Source organism: Talpa occidentalis, unplaced genomic scaffold, assembly GCF_014898055.3.
Source record: "Talpa occidentalis isolate TD23 unplaced genomic scaffold, MPIMG_talOcc4v2.1 talOcc4.7, whole genome shotgun sequence".
Classification (NCBI taxonomy): Eukaryota; Metazoa; Chordata; class Mammalia; order Eulipotyphla; family Talpidae; genus Talpa; species Talpa occidentalis.
The window spans coordinates 127,711,709-127,727,443 of NW_023605083.1; the positions used below are offsets into that span (position 1 = coordinate 127,711,709).

The window sequence follows — 15,735 nt, forward strand, 5'->3', positions numbered from 1 at the left end:
CGGTTGCCCTAGGGCAGGATCCGCCTTCAGTTGTGCCCTCGCCTTTGTGCCACTAAGAATACAAGGATCCCAGAGGAGCAGGTCGGCTGCCTTGCTCAGGGCGCCTCTGCAGGACCACGAGAGGATAGTTCAGCTCGGCACGACGGATCTCCGATAAACACTGACAGGAAAAAGAAAACTCACTAGAGGAACATCAAGTCCATTGCCAGCGCTCCCTGTGCCTCTCATTTGGTTTCTGTTGATGTGTTTTTACCTCATTTTACACACTCTGATTGGTTCTATCCCTCCCACCATGATGTAATATTTCCCTGTACAAATGCATTATATTCACAATGTTAGCAATAATGATGCATTTTAATATGCTTTTGGTCCCCACCTAATGCTTATTCTGAGCATTCCACATGCTTAATCCATTTCCCTCCATTCTTTATTACATCCCCACCCCCACCCCCAGTGCCAACCGAGCATTCACAAGGGGAGTAGTAGACACCTTATCCCTTTACCTAGAGTCATCAGTGTCACCTTTGCTACATGCATTTGCCTTACTGGGGTGGGTGGGGAAGCCCAGTGAAGTAATGCACCCAGCCATGTCCCCGCAGCTGCCAGGGGGCTCTCCTTGGTGTCCTCACAGCTCCCCTGCTCCATCTTGCACCACATTCTTTTCTTTGCCCTCTTGCCTTGGGGGTGACTTCCTGGGGCCTTCATGCCTCCGAGCAGAATTAGCAGGTCCAGAGTTCCAGCACTGTCAGGCTCCTGGCAGCTTCGCCCCTTTATTTCCCTAATGAGGGCGTTCAGAGTGAGGAGAGGCAGTGTTGGTGTCTGCCTTCTGGAGGGGTCTCCCCCCACCTCGAGGTCTCCTCCAGCCTCTGGGGCTGCTGGTGTTGGCCAGTGAGGTGGATGGTGAGACCAGTGGCTCCAGGTGCCTCTGAACCTGAAAGCCACCCCACAGGGTGGATGTCCTGGGCACAGACCCCCTCTTTGGGGAGCAGAAGCTCAGCCTGCTGGCTCCCGGGGCTCCCAGTAATGGCTGTTTCCCCCCTTTCACTGTGTGCTTTCCTGCTTGTGTCAGACTCACTCTCACTTGCTTTCGGACTCCCTGGGGACTCCCTCTCAGTCCCAGGCAGCAAAACTTGGCTTTTACACCACGTTTGTCGCTTCTTTGCTCGTCCACAGTCACGGGCAAAGCTGATGCAGAACAGAGTGTGGGATCAGCTCCCCAGGGAACTGGAGACCCCCACAGGGGGCGCTGGATTAGCAGGGGTGCCTCAGAAAGCCTCTCTCTTCTTTCCCTACAGGTAAATGGCATCTCGGGCACCATGGCGCTCATCACCCCAACTTTCGTGGTAAGAATTCTTTGGAGGATTTGTTACCAGGGAAACAACATAAAGATCTCAGTATAAAAAGATCCTGGGTATAAGCCATTCTGCCCTGGGAGACATGGCCCCTGAGTTGGTTTATCTCTGTTCACGTGGTGCCTTTGGGGTACACAAGGCTCCCCTGGAACCTTTCCTGCCCCCATCCCCACCCTATGGTGCCTGTCTGTCTTTCTGGCTGCTCCAGTGTGATCCTACCAGGCTTCTCTTTGACCCACCTCTTCATGTCTCAGGGGACATTTGGCCCCTGAGGTCAGATGTCCTGATGGTTCACAGAAGCGGGGGACTGGGGCACGAACCCGAGCAGGAGATGCCCCCTTGGCTTCTCCCTGCAGCCTGTCCAGCCTGGGGGACAGGCCGTGATGCAGCTGCCGGAGTCAAGTCTCTGAAAATCGACTCGCTAATGGCTGAGTTCTCTGAATGTCCAGGGCACCCAAGTATCAATGTTTTTCCACAGCTGCAGTGGGGGCCCTTGCTCTGGCCTTACCTACCCTTTCTCTGTGATGCAGGAACCCATGGACTCCTCTTGAAAGCAGCTTTCTTGATCTTAGCAGCCTGGAGGCATGTCCCATTCCTGCCCTGTGTGTGCTTCCTCCTGCTTCCTCCCTGCTCCCGCCACTTTGTCTGCAGATGGGAGTCCTCTTCCTTCCAGGACACTCTCTGTTTTGCAGCCTCTCCCCTCCCCTGCTCCAGCAGCTCCCTCTGTCTCTCTGGAAAAGGGCTGCAGACTGTACTAGCCCTGCAGATCTGTGCCTAAGAGTTCTGTGTTTGGAGAGTGGCTCTCAATGGCTGGACTTGGAGCCAGCCCCCAGCCCCTGGCTCCGCGGGGTCAGCACCCTCTTGGCTGACCTCTCCAACTCCAGCCTCCCCACTGGTGCATCTTCTACCCCTCTCCTTCCTTGTGCCCAATTTCCCATTGGGCTTCCACAGCCTCTTCCACATAAGCTTTTGCAAACATGATGGATGACTGAACCTCCAGAGGGGAGATGGAAGGTGGCCAGCAAAGGGGCAAAAGGGCCTAATGGACTGTGGTGGGAGATTACTTACCTGGTGCTTTGGTGGTGGGTGCAGCGTGGTAACATGCATTTGTGGAGGTATAAACCTATACCCCTAAAATACACATAATGTTGTGAATCAATGCTACCTCAGTAAACATAATTAAAAAAAATTTTAAATGGTGGATAAAATAAGTGAAGACCTGGTTTTTTCATGAACTAAAAAACTGCTCCCGATCCTACTTTTCCTCCTTGGTCTTTAGCTTCTCACTTGACAAATGAGGGAGTTAGGCCAGAAGGCAATGTCAACTCCTTGACTTCATATTCCTAGAGTCCCGTGTAGGGGGATCCTGAGGCTGGGTCCTGCCCAGGAGGAAGTGGCGCCATTTTGGATTTGGGACATGTTAGGGAAGTAAGTGGGAAGAGAACGTCTCCCATATTTGCTGTTCCTGGGCTGGACAATTCTTAAAAGCCTCTGGCTTGGACATCTGAAGTTTCTTGATTCTGGTGTCCAAGTTCATGCCAGTTCCCTCCTGCCCTGCTCCATGCTCTGTCCTGGTCCCCCATCAGTCTCCTGGTTACTTCAAACCTCTTAATTGCTCTGTCTTATTGACCCCATCAGACAGGAAGTCTCTTGAGGACAGAATTTATTCTTTTTGTCTTAAAATGTCACGCATGCAATAGATTTGCACCAGCTACTGAATGTGTCTATAGTTGCACTAGGGGTGTTAGCTGTTCAAGATTCTCTCCGCTTCTCCCTCTCTGGGTTAACTGATCACAAGATGTCAGAACCCAGCACAGCATTTTTTTTTCCGGACTACAAAGGGATATGACTCAAATCCTCTTTTAATTACCTACTCCATAGCACTGCAGTATTAAATCACGGAAAATTTAATTTTCATCCTGGACATTAGAATGCAGGCTCACACAGCAGCAGCCAAGGGGGGTGCTAACCAGTTGCTCCTGTTCCAGGTTTTGATTACTACTTTGGAATTCCATACAGCCATGATATGGGCTGCACCGATACTCCAGGCTACAACCACCCTCCCTGCCCAGCGTGTCCACGGGGCACTGGACCATCAAGGTAATCCTCTCCCAGACATTTGCTATGAGCTTCAGGGCAAGGCAAAGTACATGATCCATCAGGAGTGGTTAGTTGAGAGAGAGAGCAGGAGGGGACAGTTGAGACAGCAGGAAACATAGTCTGTCCACTCAGTGCCATTGGAAAAGCATGATCTGCGCAGAGTGCAAGACAGCTTTTAGCACAGGCGCCATCAACAAAATTCTTCTATTGGAATTTTCTGGATTCCAGTCTGCTCAGCTGGGGAGAACCTGCTGCTGCCAAAGTCTTACACAGGCGGGGCTTCCCTGATGCTCTGCTACTGGCTTTGCTCCTGGACCACTCACCTGGTCCAGAAACTGGACAGAAGGCGGGATGGAGCGAGAAAAAGTGCAGGGAATTGCTGACAAGGCAGATAAGGCACATTCTGACGCCGCAATGCCACGCAGGCTCTAAACAGGAAGTTTCAAAAATGTGTTCAAAGGAATGAGAAAATGCTCACAATATGACAGGAAGTGAGAAAACGGACAGTAAACAAATCAGTAGCCGTGTGTTCTCAACCATCTCTCTGTCTAGGCCTTTCTAGCTCTATGGCGAGGCTCAAGGCCAGGCCAAAGTAGAACAATGGTTCATTCTCTCTGGCCAGGGGACTGTGGAGTTTTCATGTACTTTTGGGGGATTTTTCAAATACTCTGTAATGAGCAGGCAATGCATTTATTATCAGGAAAAGATAACCAACCTCATTCAGGTAACAAAGCAACATGCGTTGTGCTGTGCTTGTTCAGACTGCACCGTGGTTCTTTACGAGGTTACCTGTGTCTGAGCCTTTGGGGAAGACAGGTCTCAACTGGCTTGTGAATAACACGATAGCGAAGGCAGCCATGGCCTTTTATTGGGAAAGTGTCACATCCTAGACCCTCTGCATGCTTCGCTGTCATTCACACGGCCACACAGCTGGCGTTTAGGGAAGGAAGCCTGCCTTGTTGCCCAGGCCACACGGAGCTTAGGGGTGGAGAGTCTGGCTGTGTGTCTCAGGGTCAGAGCCCGTGTCCTTTGCATCCTTGCTGCCGAAAGTGTGCTCGACAGCCCCGCAGCGTGAGGCGCCCGGGCATGTGTGAAATGCACCAGTCTGGGCGGGCCCCTGAGGGGTGCCTCGTGAGCACGGTGCAGTGTGAGGGTGGGGCTGCCCAACATTTCACCACCTCCTTCCTGGCACACTGTGGCCTGGGGGTCACAGCTGCCCATATGGAGGTGTGATGTACGTCATCCACTCCCTGTTGAACCCATAAGAAATCCAGTAGAAGAGAAAGGCTGGCTGACGGCAGCGGGCGGGGGTGCAGATGGTGGTGGAGTTGCAATGAGCATGAAAGGCTGAATGACTGGACATGAATCATGAGACCAGCGCCGCTGTGCACGGGACAGAGTGGGCGCTTCCCATCAAGCTGCAGTCCTGGGTGTTTCTCTATCCCAATCTGATCTTGTCTCCGAAGGTTCCCTCAGAGCTGTGTGCTTAGAAGCACCATGGGGAGTTTTCGTTTCTCCCAACTCCTCTCCTGTGTGTAGGACAATTTCTCTGAGAGCCCTTGGTGACCCCCCTTCTGTCCCCATTTGTCTCCGCATCATTCTGGGCTCCGCTTCTGGGCTCTGTCTCTGGGCTCTCTGTGGTAACCCGCACGGAGTGATGACCGAGTCCCCAGGATGGTGACCCTTGTGCAAAACACAGACCATTTGTTCTCTGGTTTAGCCCTCCCAGTGCCTCTGGAAGGTCGCCTGGGCAACCCCTGCGTCTGGTAAGGAAAGGCACCATCACAGCCAGCGCCTGCTTAGCCACACTGACGGGACGGCCGTGCGTCAGATTCAATCTGCGCCCTCCGGCCAAGGGCTGAGTTTGCTTTTTCCAGGAGACATTATGGGTTTGACCCCACTCATGCCAGTTGCTAAAGTTTCTCCCATTCTCCAAACGTGGTTTAAATTTTTAAAATTGTCTCCCTGGCCACCTGCCCTGTCATCAGAGGTCATGTCCCATGGAATTGTTGGCTCAGGGACACACGAGGCAGTGTCTCCCGCCCAGAACCCCTCCCTTAATTTTAGGGAGGACAGTGGAGAAGGCCAGGGGTGAGCCGGGGATGGGCTGGAGACTCTGCTGAAACAAGTTAGTCTGTTTAGACCTCAATTTCTCTGCCAGCAAAAGGGAAGCAGTCCTGTCTTCGTGGGTCAGCGAGTCAGGGCACACGGGCATGTGGAGCGGAAGGAAGTTGACGCGGGTTCGACCCTTGGGGAGACGGCAGACTGGGAAAGCCATGGAAGCCGCTTGGGGTCAGGCTTCTGGGGATTTTATTTACGTGCATGGCTGCATCGGGATGTTCTGTTCTGCTCTGAGACCACTCGGGTGGGAGAAATGAACGCTCTCCTGTCTGCGGTCTCCACCCAGGAGCCCCAGGAGGGACTGTTACACCGACGTGGGCCTCCCTCTGTACGAAAACCTCAACATCGTGGAGCAGCCTGTGAACCTGAGTGGCCTCGCCCAGAAGTACACCGAGAAAGCTACCCAGTTCATCCAGCATGCCAGGTAAGGGCCCCCCGGCCCCCAGATGCTGGGCCCACTGCCTGCCCACTGTGGACTCCTCGGGTGAAAGGGGGGTGTGTTTCTTCTTGCTGCTGGAACGAACCTACCACCACCTTATTTGCTAAAACAATGAAGTATCCTCAGTTGTGGAAGCCAGTGGTCAGAGATAAGTGCCAAGGGCTGAAATCCAGGTGTCTGCAGGGCATTTCCTTCTGGAGGCCAAGGGTGGGGTAGGAAGGAGGGATCTTTCTGCCTCTTCCAGCTTCTGGAAGCTGCTGGTCTGCCTTGGCTGTGGCCGTGTGATTCTCATCTCTCCTCCTGCTGGGCCATTGGCTGCTCCTCTGCAGTTAGATGCCTTCTCTCTCCCTCCCACAAGATCATGTGGGATTACCTTCAGGGTCCAAGAGCCCAAGATAATCTCCCTATCTCTAGATCCTTGGAATAATTTTATCTACAAAGACCCTTTTGCCATGTGGGGCCTCCCTGGTGGCGCAAGGGGTTAAGCACTGCACTATGAAGCAATCCGCAGCCTCTGCAGCACGAGTTCGATCCCTGGGCCACCAGGGAGCAACCCACATGGCGCAGCAGACCTCTCCTGTCTTTCCTGCTGCTCCCCTCAGCAGTGTATTTCAGTCAGTCTGCCTGTTCTGCTCCCCACTCTGTCTGGTGAAGCCTCTCACCACCCCCACATCTCTGGCCTGTACCCCAGCTCTTGTATGCATAAATAAATAAATCTTTAAAAAAAAAAAAAAAGACCCTTTTGCCATAGAAGGCAACACTCATGGGATTAGACCTGGGACATCCGTTGGGACATTATAACTCCAAAGGGTTCACAGCCCTGGGTTGAACCCCCAGCATTGCAGGGTCCAGGTAGGTAAACTGATTATTATTATTTTTGGTGGGGGGAAGTGATTAAGGAAAAAGACATTTGCATAGATACAAAGGGGCAAAGAGCTGCCCAGGTAGGTGACCTTAAAGAGGGAAGCAGGCACAGATAAGGCGTTAGGGAATGGTGGGGCCTATGGAGAACTTGAAGACACTTGTCCCCTGTGCGGGACTGAGACTCCCATTGCCTGGTGCTTGTGGGGAGGGGAATCTTCTTTCCATTTCTCAAGAGACAGGGCACCCAGCCCTTGAGTGAAATCTCTTGATATTTAAATATTAGACTAATTGAATAATTGAATATTAGACATGACAGAAGCAGAACACAGCCAGCCCATGGGGTGTCTCTAACCTACATGGCACGTGTAGGTCTGTGGGCTGCTGGGCTCAGCCTCTTGGTCAGGTCAAGGCCGAGAGTGGATATTGTGAAGCAGTAGGCAATGGCCATCGCACACACTCATCAGGTGCACATGTGTCAGCGTGCAAGGACATGCACACACAAGTGTATTCACCCCCAATCGCCCATCCTGTCACCTTACCCACCTGTCCTGCCCCATCCCAGCTGCCCTTGCATGACCCCGAGTTGGCAAATTCAAGGACAGTGGAAGAATTTCCTGTTGTTTTCCTTCAATAGTTCTGCAATAGTAGCCTCCGTGGACATAAGAAAGGATGCTGTGCATCAGCCTGCTGGTGCCAATTAAAAATGGGCACTTCTGTCTGCAGACAGCGGACCCCTTGAGGGAGCAGGGAGCCTCCCAACCACTCACGTTGGACTGCTCGAGAAAGGAGGTCAGCAGGGGAGGCCAAGCAGCGTGTAGGAGATTCATTTATGATGTTTCAGTCTTCAGGTGGCATCTTACCAGTTTCCAGGGCTTTCTGAGAAACAGGTTTATTTTCTGGTGACTCACAGACAGCACTCAGCCCTTCTGGAGAGCTGAGCACTTCTCTGCTGCCAAGGGCTTCCAGATGGTTTTAGGGCCTTGGCCCCTAGGCCAGGTGGATGCTTTGTTGCTGGTGTGAACTGTCCACCCTGTGTTTGCAATTTCTGGAACAGCACGGGTTCTTGGGGGTGGGGGGTGATGGCAGCGGCTGAGGCTGGGACTCTTTCATACCCCTCCGAAGTGGACAGACCTGGTGCCATAAAAACAAATACTTCAGGGAACAGTCTCCTTATCACATGAAAAGCGTGAGCTGCTTGCTACTTTATTAATTAGCTATTAAGTGAATAGTCACATGAATCCTGTGGCTTTTAACTTGATAGAAAACAATGCTCAGGCATGCTGATTTCTTTAGGATTTCACTTGCCAATTCAGCCATGGTATTCGCAGCGTCAGCAGAAACGACCCCCCTCACCACCACCCCCAGCCCCACCCCGACTCCTTGACTCCTTGCTCCTCCTCCCCCTCCCACCCGCCGCCTGGACCTGTTTGCCAGAACTACCAGGGGTCCCGGCGGGTGGTTTCCATTTCCCTGGGGCAAGAGCCCTCCCCTAGGACTTCTTGGAAAGTTTTTGCTTCCGTCTTTTCTTGTATTTAGACCCTTAATCCAGCATTGACGCTGAAAGCTAATCCTCGATTGGGGTTATTTAAGCTGCAGACAAAGCTCTGAGTTGGCAAAAAGGGAGCCAGCAGATGGCATGGCCCCGGGTCACATTATCCAGCCCTGGCTCCTTCCAGGTGCTGGGGCTGTGCCCTGAGCATCCATGGGGGTCAAGGGGGAGCATTTGGGGCAAAGTGTGAGTTTGGGATATTTGAAATCAGAGCCGTGTGGGGGCATCCAGGGTGTGATCAATATTCAAGAGTTAGGACGAGGCCCCAGAGAGGCTCAGGTGACTAAGGAGCCCCAGTCTGCACGGCCCCCCCGACATCAGCGGGGCTACCTCCCTCTTGTTCCTGCCTCCACCCTCTCCCTGCATTGATGCCCCTCAGCCCCCTCATCCAGCTCCTACCCCACACCCCCATCCTTACCTGCATCAGGGCTCTGGGTGTGGTCTTGCTCACTACCTGCCCTGACATTCCTGTTCTGGTTTGGACGCTGGATGGATGCAGCGTGAGCAGCTGAACGACCCCTTGTAGAGTGAGGGCCTGGGACCTTACGCTTCTGCCTGTGTCTTCTTCCTGAGGATGTTCTGTCTGAGTGGACACCCCCACAGCCCACCTGCTACCCCTCATCCTGCTGTTCTTGGGATCCCTCCTGTCTCGCCCCAAACCCTCTTTGGCCCCATTTTGCTCTCCCACAACACCCTGTATTGCTCCTCCATTACGCCTACAAAATTTGTAAATAATGATGGGATTAATTTTTAGTTGCATTTTTCTCCTGTTTCCAATGAGCTGTTCAATTCCAGGAAGGTGGAATCATCTCCATCACGGCCGCTGCTCTGTCCCCAGGACCTGGGGCCTAGTTAGAGCTTCATCAATAGTCATGGAATGAGTGTAGCCCCAGAGAGGTGCTGGTGTCGTGCGAGGAATAGAAACAGAATTCCATCTGCCCTGCTTTGGAGTAGCTCCCAGGCCAGTGGGGAACAGATATGTTAAAAGCCAGTTTTGACCAGGTCGTATTGTCAACACCCATCAATGCCATCAGAGTGTGGGTGTGGGGAAGTGTCAAGGACTAAGCCACCCACGACCTGGGGGCAGAGTAGGAGTGTTGGGGACTTTTGAGCCGGGTCTTATGAATGGGCTAAGTGTTCTTAGCACAACGCCTGGGAGGTTCTGAGGGAGAGGACTAACGTGGGCCAGGCACGGAAGGCAGAAGGGCCAGGCGTCTGGGACGCGTGCATGTGGGAGTCCCCAAGGCCAGGGGAGGTCTCCGTGCTGGGCGGTGAGGTTTGGACTCTCCCAACTGGCTCAGTGGGTTTCAAAATAGGGAGCTATGAATCAAGTCGGGGTTCCAGAAGGTTGTCTGTAACACAGAGGCTGAGAGGGAGATAGTGAAATAGGAGGGGGTGAGTGTTCCCGTAACCGGTCATTCCAGACAGACCCTTAGTCCCTCGACCCCAGGGGGTCGTGCTGGAGCGCCCAGAGGGCTGGGAGCCACCTGGGCAGGTGTCCACTCCTCCCTGCTGGACGGATGCCCTGTCTCACCTCCAGGCTGACGCTCTCCAGCTGGGCACCGCTGGGGACCACTCAAGAGAGGCAGCTGCCCCTCGCCTGCCATTTTCTGCTTCAGGGCAGGCATTTTCCCGCGGACGGTCGAGTTCATGGGCCCCAGAGTTCAGTGCCTCTCCCTGCCCTGCCCTGTCCTCTTTTCTGGAGGTCTTCTTATTTTTTTCTGCTTACCTCTCCACTCGCTTTGCCGCACAAACAGCGTGTGTTCTCTTTAGAAATCTCCAAAAACAAATAAGCAAGCAGAAAATAAAATCACCCCGATGCCACAGCCCACGAGTAACCCTCCTGCTAGTCTGAATGGGTCTCTCCAGCTGGTCCACAAACATGTCCAGAATGGACTCGTCGCGCTGTCTGGCCGTCTGCTGTCATCTCTTCAGACGAGACGATGACACATAAACACATGCTTTTATGTTCTTTAAGGTGATAGGACATTCAATTTCAGTTTAAGTCCAGCAGACTCACAACTCAGAGCGACTGCTTGCACGAGACAACTCTAGAACCGTTGCGAGACACTGTTGATCGTGGGGACAGCAGAGGCACCTGCCCTGGCACTTGTGTCCTGGGTTGCATGTCCAGGGAGCTGAGTGCAGTTGCGGTTCTAGTCTGGGGACCCGGGCATTGGGATTCGGGGAGGGGGCTCCAGGTGCACCTTGATGCAGAGCTGAGGCTGTGGGGGCTCAGGCAGCTCCTGGTGGGGTTGTGCTAATCAGGGTGGGCACGGGATACTGGGTGTGTTTAAAAGCCAGGTCTCTGGGCCTCTCTATCACCACTTTGTGCAAATCTGAGTTCCCCCCTCACCCTGTGTCTTCTGAGGCAAGAGAGTGTTCTGGGGGTCATTCTTAGTCTCCTCCCACAGCGCCAGCGGAAGGCCCTTCCTGCTGTACATGGGCTTGGCCCACATGCACGTGCCCTTGTCCAAGACCCAGCAGCGGTCAGCAGACCCCCGGGGTGCCACGCCCTACCGTGCAAGTCTCCGGGAGATGGACACCCTGGTCAGCCAGATCAAGGACAAAGTTGACCACATAGCAAAAGGAAACACCTTCCTCTGGTTCGCAGGTGAGGGATAAAACCCAGCCGACTTCCCTGAGACCTAATGGGTAACCCTGTGCCGCCCTCAGCAGCCGAGTCTCGTCCAGTGACCCTCATGGATGGGATGGGGGTTCTTGGAACTGGAGTCCCTGCTGGTGTTTGTTGGCTTGAATGCTGAAAACCACCCCATCCTCTGGGGCCTCCAAGGCTGAGCCCCTGGAAAGGTTGCACAGAGACAGCAGGTGCCCACAGCCCCTGTGTAATGATCAAGTCCATCTGGATGTTGCTCCTAATTGTTAACGAATGGCTTTGGCATTGTGAGCCTTTGTAGTGGGTCTGACAGTCCCACTTTACCCTCCCCCCTGGTTCCCAGGGCACTGGCTGCCCCTGGGCACCAGGCCACCTCAGTGGAGTGGACCTTGGCTGGTGAGCCCTGCAGGGTCTACATGAACATCCCGGGTCCTCGGTCCCTGTGTAGAATGAGGGGGACGGGTCAGGCGGAGACCTGGGCTTGAGCCTACACTATTGGGAAAGTTGCTTTAGCCTCTTTAAGGCTATTTCTGCAAGTGCAAAACTTGAACAAGTAGGAGCATCTACTCTGCAGCGTGTTGGAGCTTATGGGATATTGAGTGGAAAGCCTGGGTGCTCCCCAGGGCCGCGATGCATGGCTGAGGCATTGATGATGGGGGCCTGGGGCGGCTAAAGCTACAAAAGAGCAGAGTGTATAAGGCAAGACCCCCAGGAGGGCTAGTGAGGGTGGGTAGGGAAAACCCCCGCCTCTGAAAACCCATTGGCGCTTTTGAGGGAAGGGTTCATATTTGCTCCCCCAAGTGCACCTGCTATCCAGTCCCCTGCTGTGCACGGAGATGTGGGGCCAGAGGGGGAGCACTGGGGATGGTGTCCACCAACCTGCTGACCACACAACATGTTGCTTGCTTTGGCTCCTAGGAGACAATGGCCCCTGGGCACAGAAGTGTGAGCTGGCGGGCAGCGTGGGCCCCTTCTCTGGATCATGGCAAACTCATCAAGGTAGGGGGCTCAGCTGGAGTTGGCGGGGTGCTGGGCGTGAGGGTCTGCCTCTGGGAGAACCAACTTATACCCAGGCCTTCGGACTTCAGTGAAGTAGGACATGTCGCCCACCAGCCACCACAGAAGAGAAACAAATAGCGACAGAGCCAGCTTCTGCTCAGCCCAGACCACCCCTTCTTGTCTTATACCCCAGGGCTCCCCTCTGGGGACCAGCCTTCTCCCATCTGGCCAGTTCATCCATGGACCTTCCAATACATATGCTTTTCCTTTGCCTTTATCCTGCTGCCCATCCTCTCTCTCCTTCCTTCTGGGGTTTCCCCCTTGTTTTTTGAGACCCTTCCATCCACCCAACCATTAATGCATCTCATTCATTCAAGAAATCTTTAACGTACAAATAGGCAAGGTTTCTACAATATTATCTCTAGACCTTACAATAGTGATAAGTAGATGGTAATCATTCCTTTTTGCAGACAAAGAGAGAGAGAGCCCCTCAGAGAGACTAAGTCACTTGCCCAAGGGCACACAGCATATGAGGAGGAAGCCAAACTTGCTACCTAGTTCTTCCCAATGCACCATACTGCCTCTCTCTGCTGAATTGTCCTTCAGCTCCCAGCCCATCTGCTCTGGGACAGTGACCCGCGAGGACCTCACTTTCTGAGAGGACCGTTATACGAGGGACAATTTGGCAGTGTCGCCAAAGCCTGAAACATGATGTCAAAGCTATTGATTATCCAATTTCTCCTCAAAGAATTGGTCTTAAAGAACTATCAGTCAAGTGCTCCATGATGCATGTGAAAGAATGGGTGTTGCAGTGGATTTTTAAAAAATAGTTGGACATGACCTACGTGTTTAGCAAGTGCTTAAAGAAATCATGTTCTATTCATTTAAAGAAATACTAAGCCACCAGTGAAATGGCTCATATTGTTAACTCGGGAACATTTCCATTACATAATTTGCAGTGAATAAAGCAGATTACAAAAATAATATGTAAGGTATAATTGTATTGTATATAAACAAGCATATGTGTTCTTGGGAAATTCTTGAACGAGCCCATACAAGGTGCAAAGATTAGCTGTAGTGCTGTTGTTATAGAGCAACCCCGATATTAAACGGGTTCCTGGCTGTGGGTCCTCACCCGCGCGCTTTAAAGGGACTTATGAATACTCCACTACAGACACATGCAAAAGGGTTCATAAAAGGTTTATTTACAAGAGAAAAAGAAATAAGGAAAATGTACAACTCAGGGAGAAAATAGGGAAATAAAGTCTTTAATGCGTCCTACCCGATCCGACGACCTGGAAACCCAAAGTCACTCTCAGAGCTGGCCGGACGCTGCTGCTGGCCAAGAGCTCAAAAAATGGAGAGACCCCCAAAGCCCACGTGTCTGCCTTTTGTATCCACCTGGCTGCTTAACCCCACCCTCAGGTCCCAGCCACCTTCCCTTTGGTGGTGATGGGATTTGGAGTTCCCAGTGTCTTTGGCTTTGACCTGGGGTGGGAGTGGAGTCCACAAAGCCTGTATGGAATTAGCTTTGGGACATCCTTTTCCCCCTAACACTGTCTGGATAGGGGAGAAAGGATTTAAATGTGATTTTTCCCACAACAAATGGTAATTTTTGCATCCTAAAAAGATTTAAAGTTTTTAGAAGGAGCTTGTGTCCAAGGGGCTCAGGGTGGGCTGGACCAGATTATTCCCTAGACAGGGGTCCCCAGGTCAGTTGTTCGTGTTAATCTGGCAGGATATTGTAGTTACTTAGAAACTGGAACATTCGCGCATCCTATCGGTGGTGGCGAGAAGGGCTGGACCTTCATTTTCATTTGTCAACTTTAACCTGGTATCCCTGGAGCTGAGTCCTCGAAAACCTTACAAGTCAGTGGTGTTGGGACTGTGGCTGTGACTTGTGTCTGGAGATTCAAGGAAAACTGGGTGCCACCTCCCCCTAACCTGCTCAATGACTACACTGCTTCATCTTCATCTACTAAGGTGCTGGAGTTTCTCTCTCTCTCTCTCTCTCTCTCTCTCTCCCCTGCTTTCAAGTTCAAGAATGATGCTGCAATTTCTTCCTGGCTTCTGGAGAGCTGGACCAAGGAAGGGTGCTAGGACTGGAGTTCCTATCTGCTGCAGGAACCTAGCAAAATACAGAATAAGCAGGCAGTGGTTTTTTGTATGAGCTGATTATATAATTCCTCCGCTCTGGACCTAGGGCACCCTTGGCCCCAACTGCCATCTTCAATGCTCAGTTGGGAAGCCTGGAAGAGCCAGGACTTAGCACTCTTGAGGGTGCTAAAAGTCCGGAAGGCATGGAGACAGAGGATGGGGGTAAAGTTCTGTTAGTAGCTGACTGCTCCGTGGTGGAGGGCACTTTGTTCCCTAAGAAGGTGACTGCTGATGGCCTATATGAGGATCTACCTTAACTTGTCTCTCCCCCCACCTCCTTATAAGGTAGTTTTGAAACATTGCTTCCAAATTTAAGATGTGGTCTGGTGCCCAGTTCTTCGTGGGAAGAACTTTACCCACTAAGAAATACATTCCCTGGCTGGGCAACCTCCTCCACTCCTGTCTTACAGTTTGTTGAGCACCTACTATGTGCCAGGAACTGTGCTCAGTGCTGGGGAATTAATCAGTGGAGACTTGGCCTTCAGGCCTGAAGTCTAGAGCAGTGTTTCTCAGGGATTCTAGCAGTTTCCTGCAGATCCTGCTAAAAGGCAGTTCTGATCCAGCAGGTCCAGGATGGCGAGGGAGACAGTGCATTTCTAACAAGATGTGCTTGGGCCAGGGACCCCACTTTGAGAACCACAGATCTAGAATATCTAGACTATGAGTCTGGAGCCAGCTGAGCCTCGGACTTTCCAATCTAGACCAGCGCTTATCAAGGTGTGGGCCTAGAATCCGCGACCTCAGCAGTGAGGGCTGTTAGCAGTGCAGGCTCAGGGCCTCGCCCTGCCCTCGTCATCAGAACCCCTGGGCCTGGCTCCCACAAGACCTGCCAGTGACTTGGATGTGGGTTCAACTTTGAGAACCGCCGCTCTGGGTTACCCCGTCCTGTGCCAGGCACTAGCCACCTGTGGCCATGTGCGTTTAAATTAAAATCAGTGCCCAGTGGCACTAGCATTGCTTCCAGGGCTCGGCAGCACACAATGGGCAAATGGTGGTCACGTTGGGTCATGAAGCTACAGAAAGACCGTTTCCATCCTGGTAGCGGTTCTGTTGGACCGTGCAGGGGCCAGAGACTTAGGGAGGTCATCGTAACTCAGGGCAGGACTACAGTACAGACAGAAAAGCTTCCCAAGTGGACTGAGTTTTGAAGATGAGTAGGAGACGGGCTGGGTCTCAGGGGAGGGCGCTCTGGGCAGCCCGGGCGAGTGGGCGGAGACCAGACAGCAGCAGCTGCCCAGCTGTCTGTGTCTGGGGTGGAGGGACAGCTGGGCGCGGGGCGGGGGGAAGGCCGGGGCCAGCGGTGGAAGGACCTTTCGTTCAGGGCCAGGGTTTTGGCCTTTATCCTGAAGAAGCGTGTGCGATCGTGGAAGGGGGTTAAGACTGCAGATGTCATACTTAATTTTTTAAATTAAGGTGTAATTCAGGTAATGTAAAACTGACCATTTTAACCTGGCCCATTCGGTGCGTGTGACACACTTGTGCTGTGCGGCAGTCACCTCTGTCGAGTCTCCAAACATTTCATCACCCCAAGAAAAAA

At 52.6% G+C, this 15,735-nt stretch overlaps 1 protein-coding gene across 2 annotated transcripts in view; it reads left to right on the forward strand.

Annotated features, from left to right (window-relative positions):
- Positions 1-15,735, forward strand: part of ARSG (arylsulfatase G) — a 91,266-nt gene that overhangs the window by 54,072 nt on the left and 21,459 nt on the right. For both annotated transcript variants that reach the window (XM_037494801.2, XM_037494802.2), the window contains exons 4-8: positions 1,296-1,343; positions 3,341-3,452; positions 5,860-5,997; positions 10,840-11,039; positions 11,961-12,041. In XM_037494801.2, the coding sequence (XP_037350698.1) occupies positions 1,296-1,343; positions 3,341-3,452; positions 5,860-5,997; positions 10,840-11,039; positions 11,961-12,041 (579 nt within the window). The remainder of the gene's footprint in view (positions 1-1,295; positions 1,344-3,340; positions 3,453-5,859; positions 5,998-10,839; positions 11,040-11,960; positions 12,042-15,735) is intronic.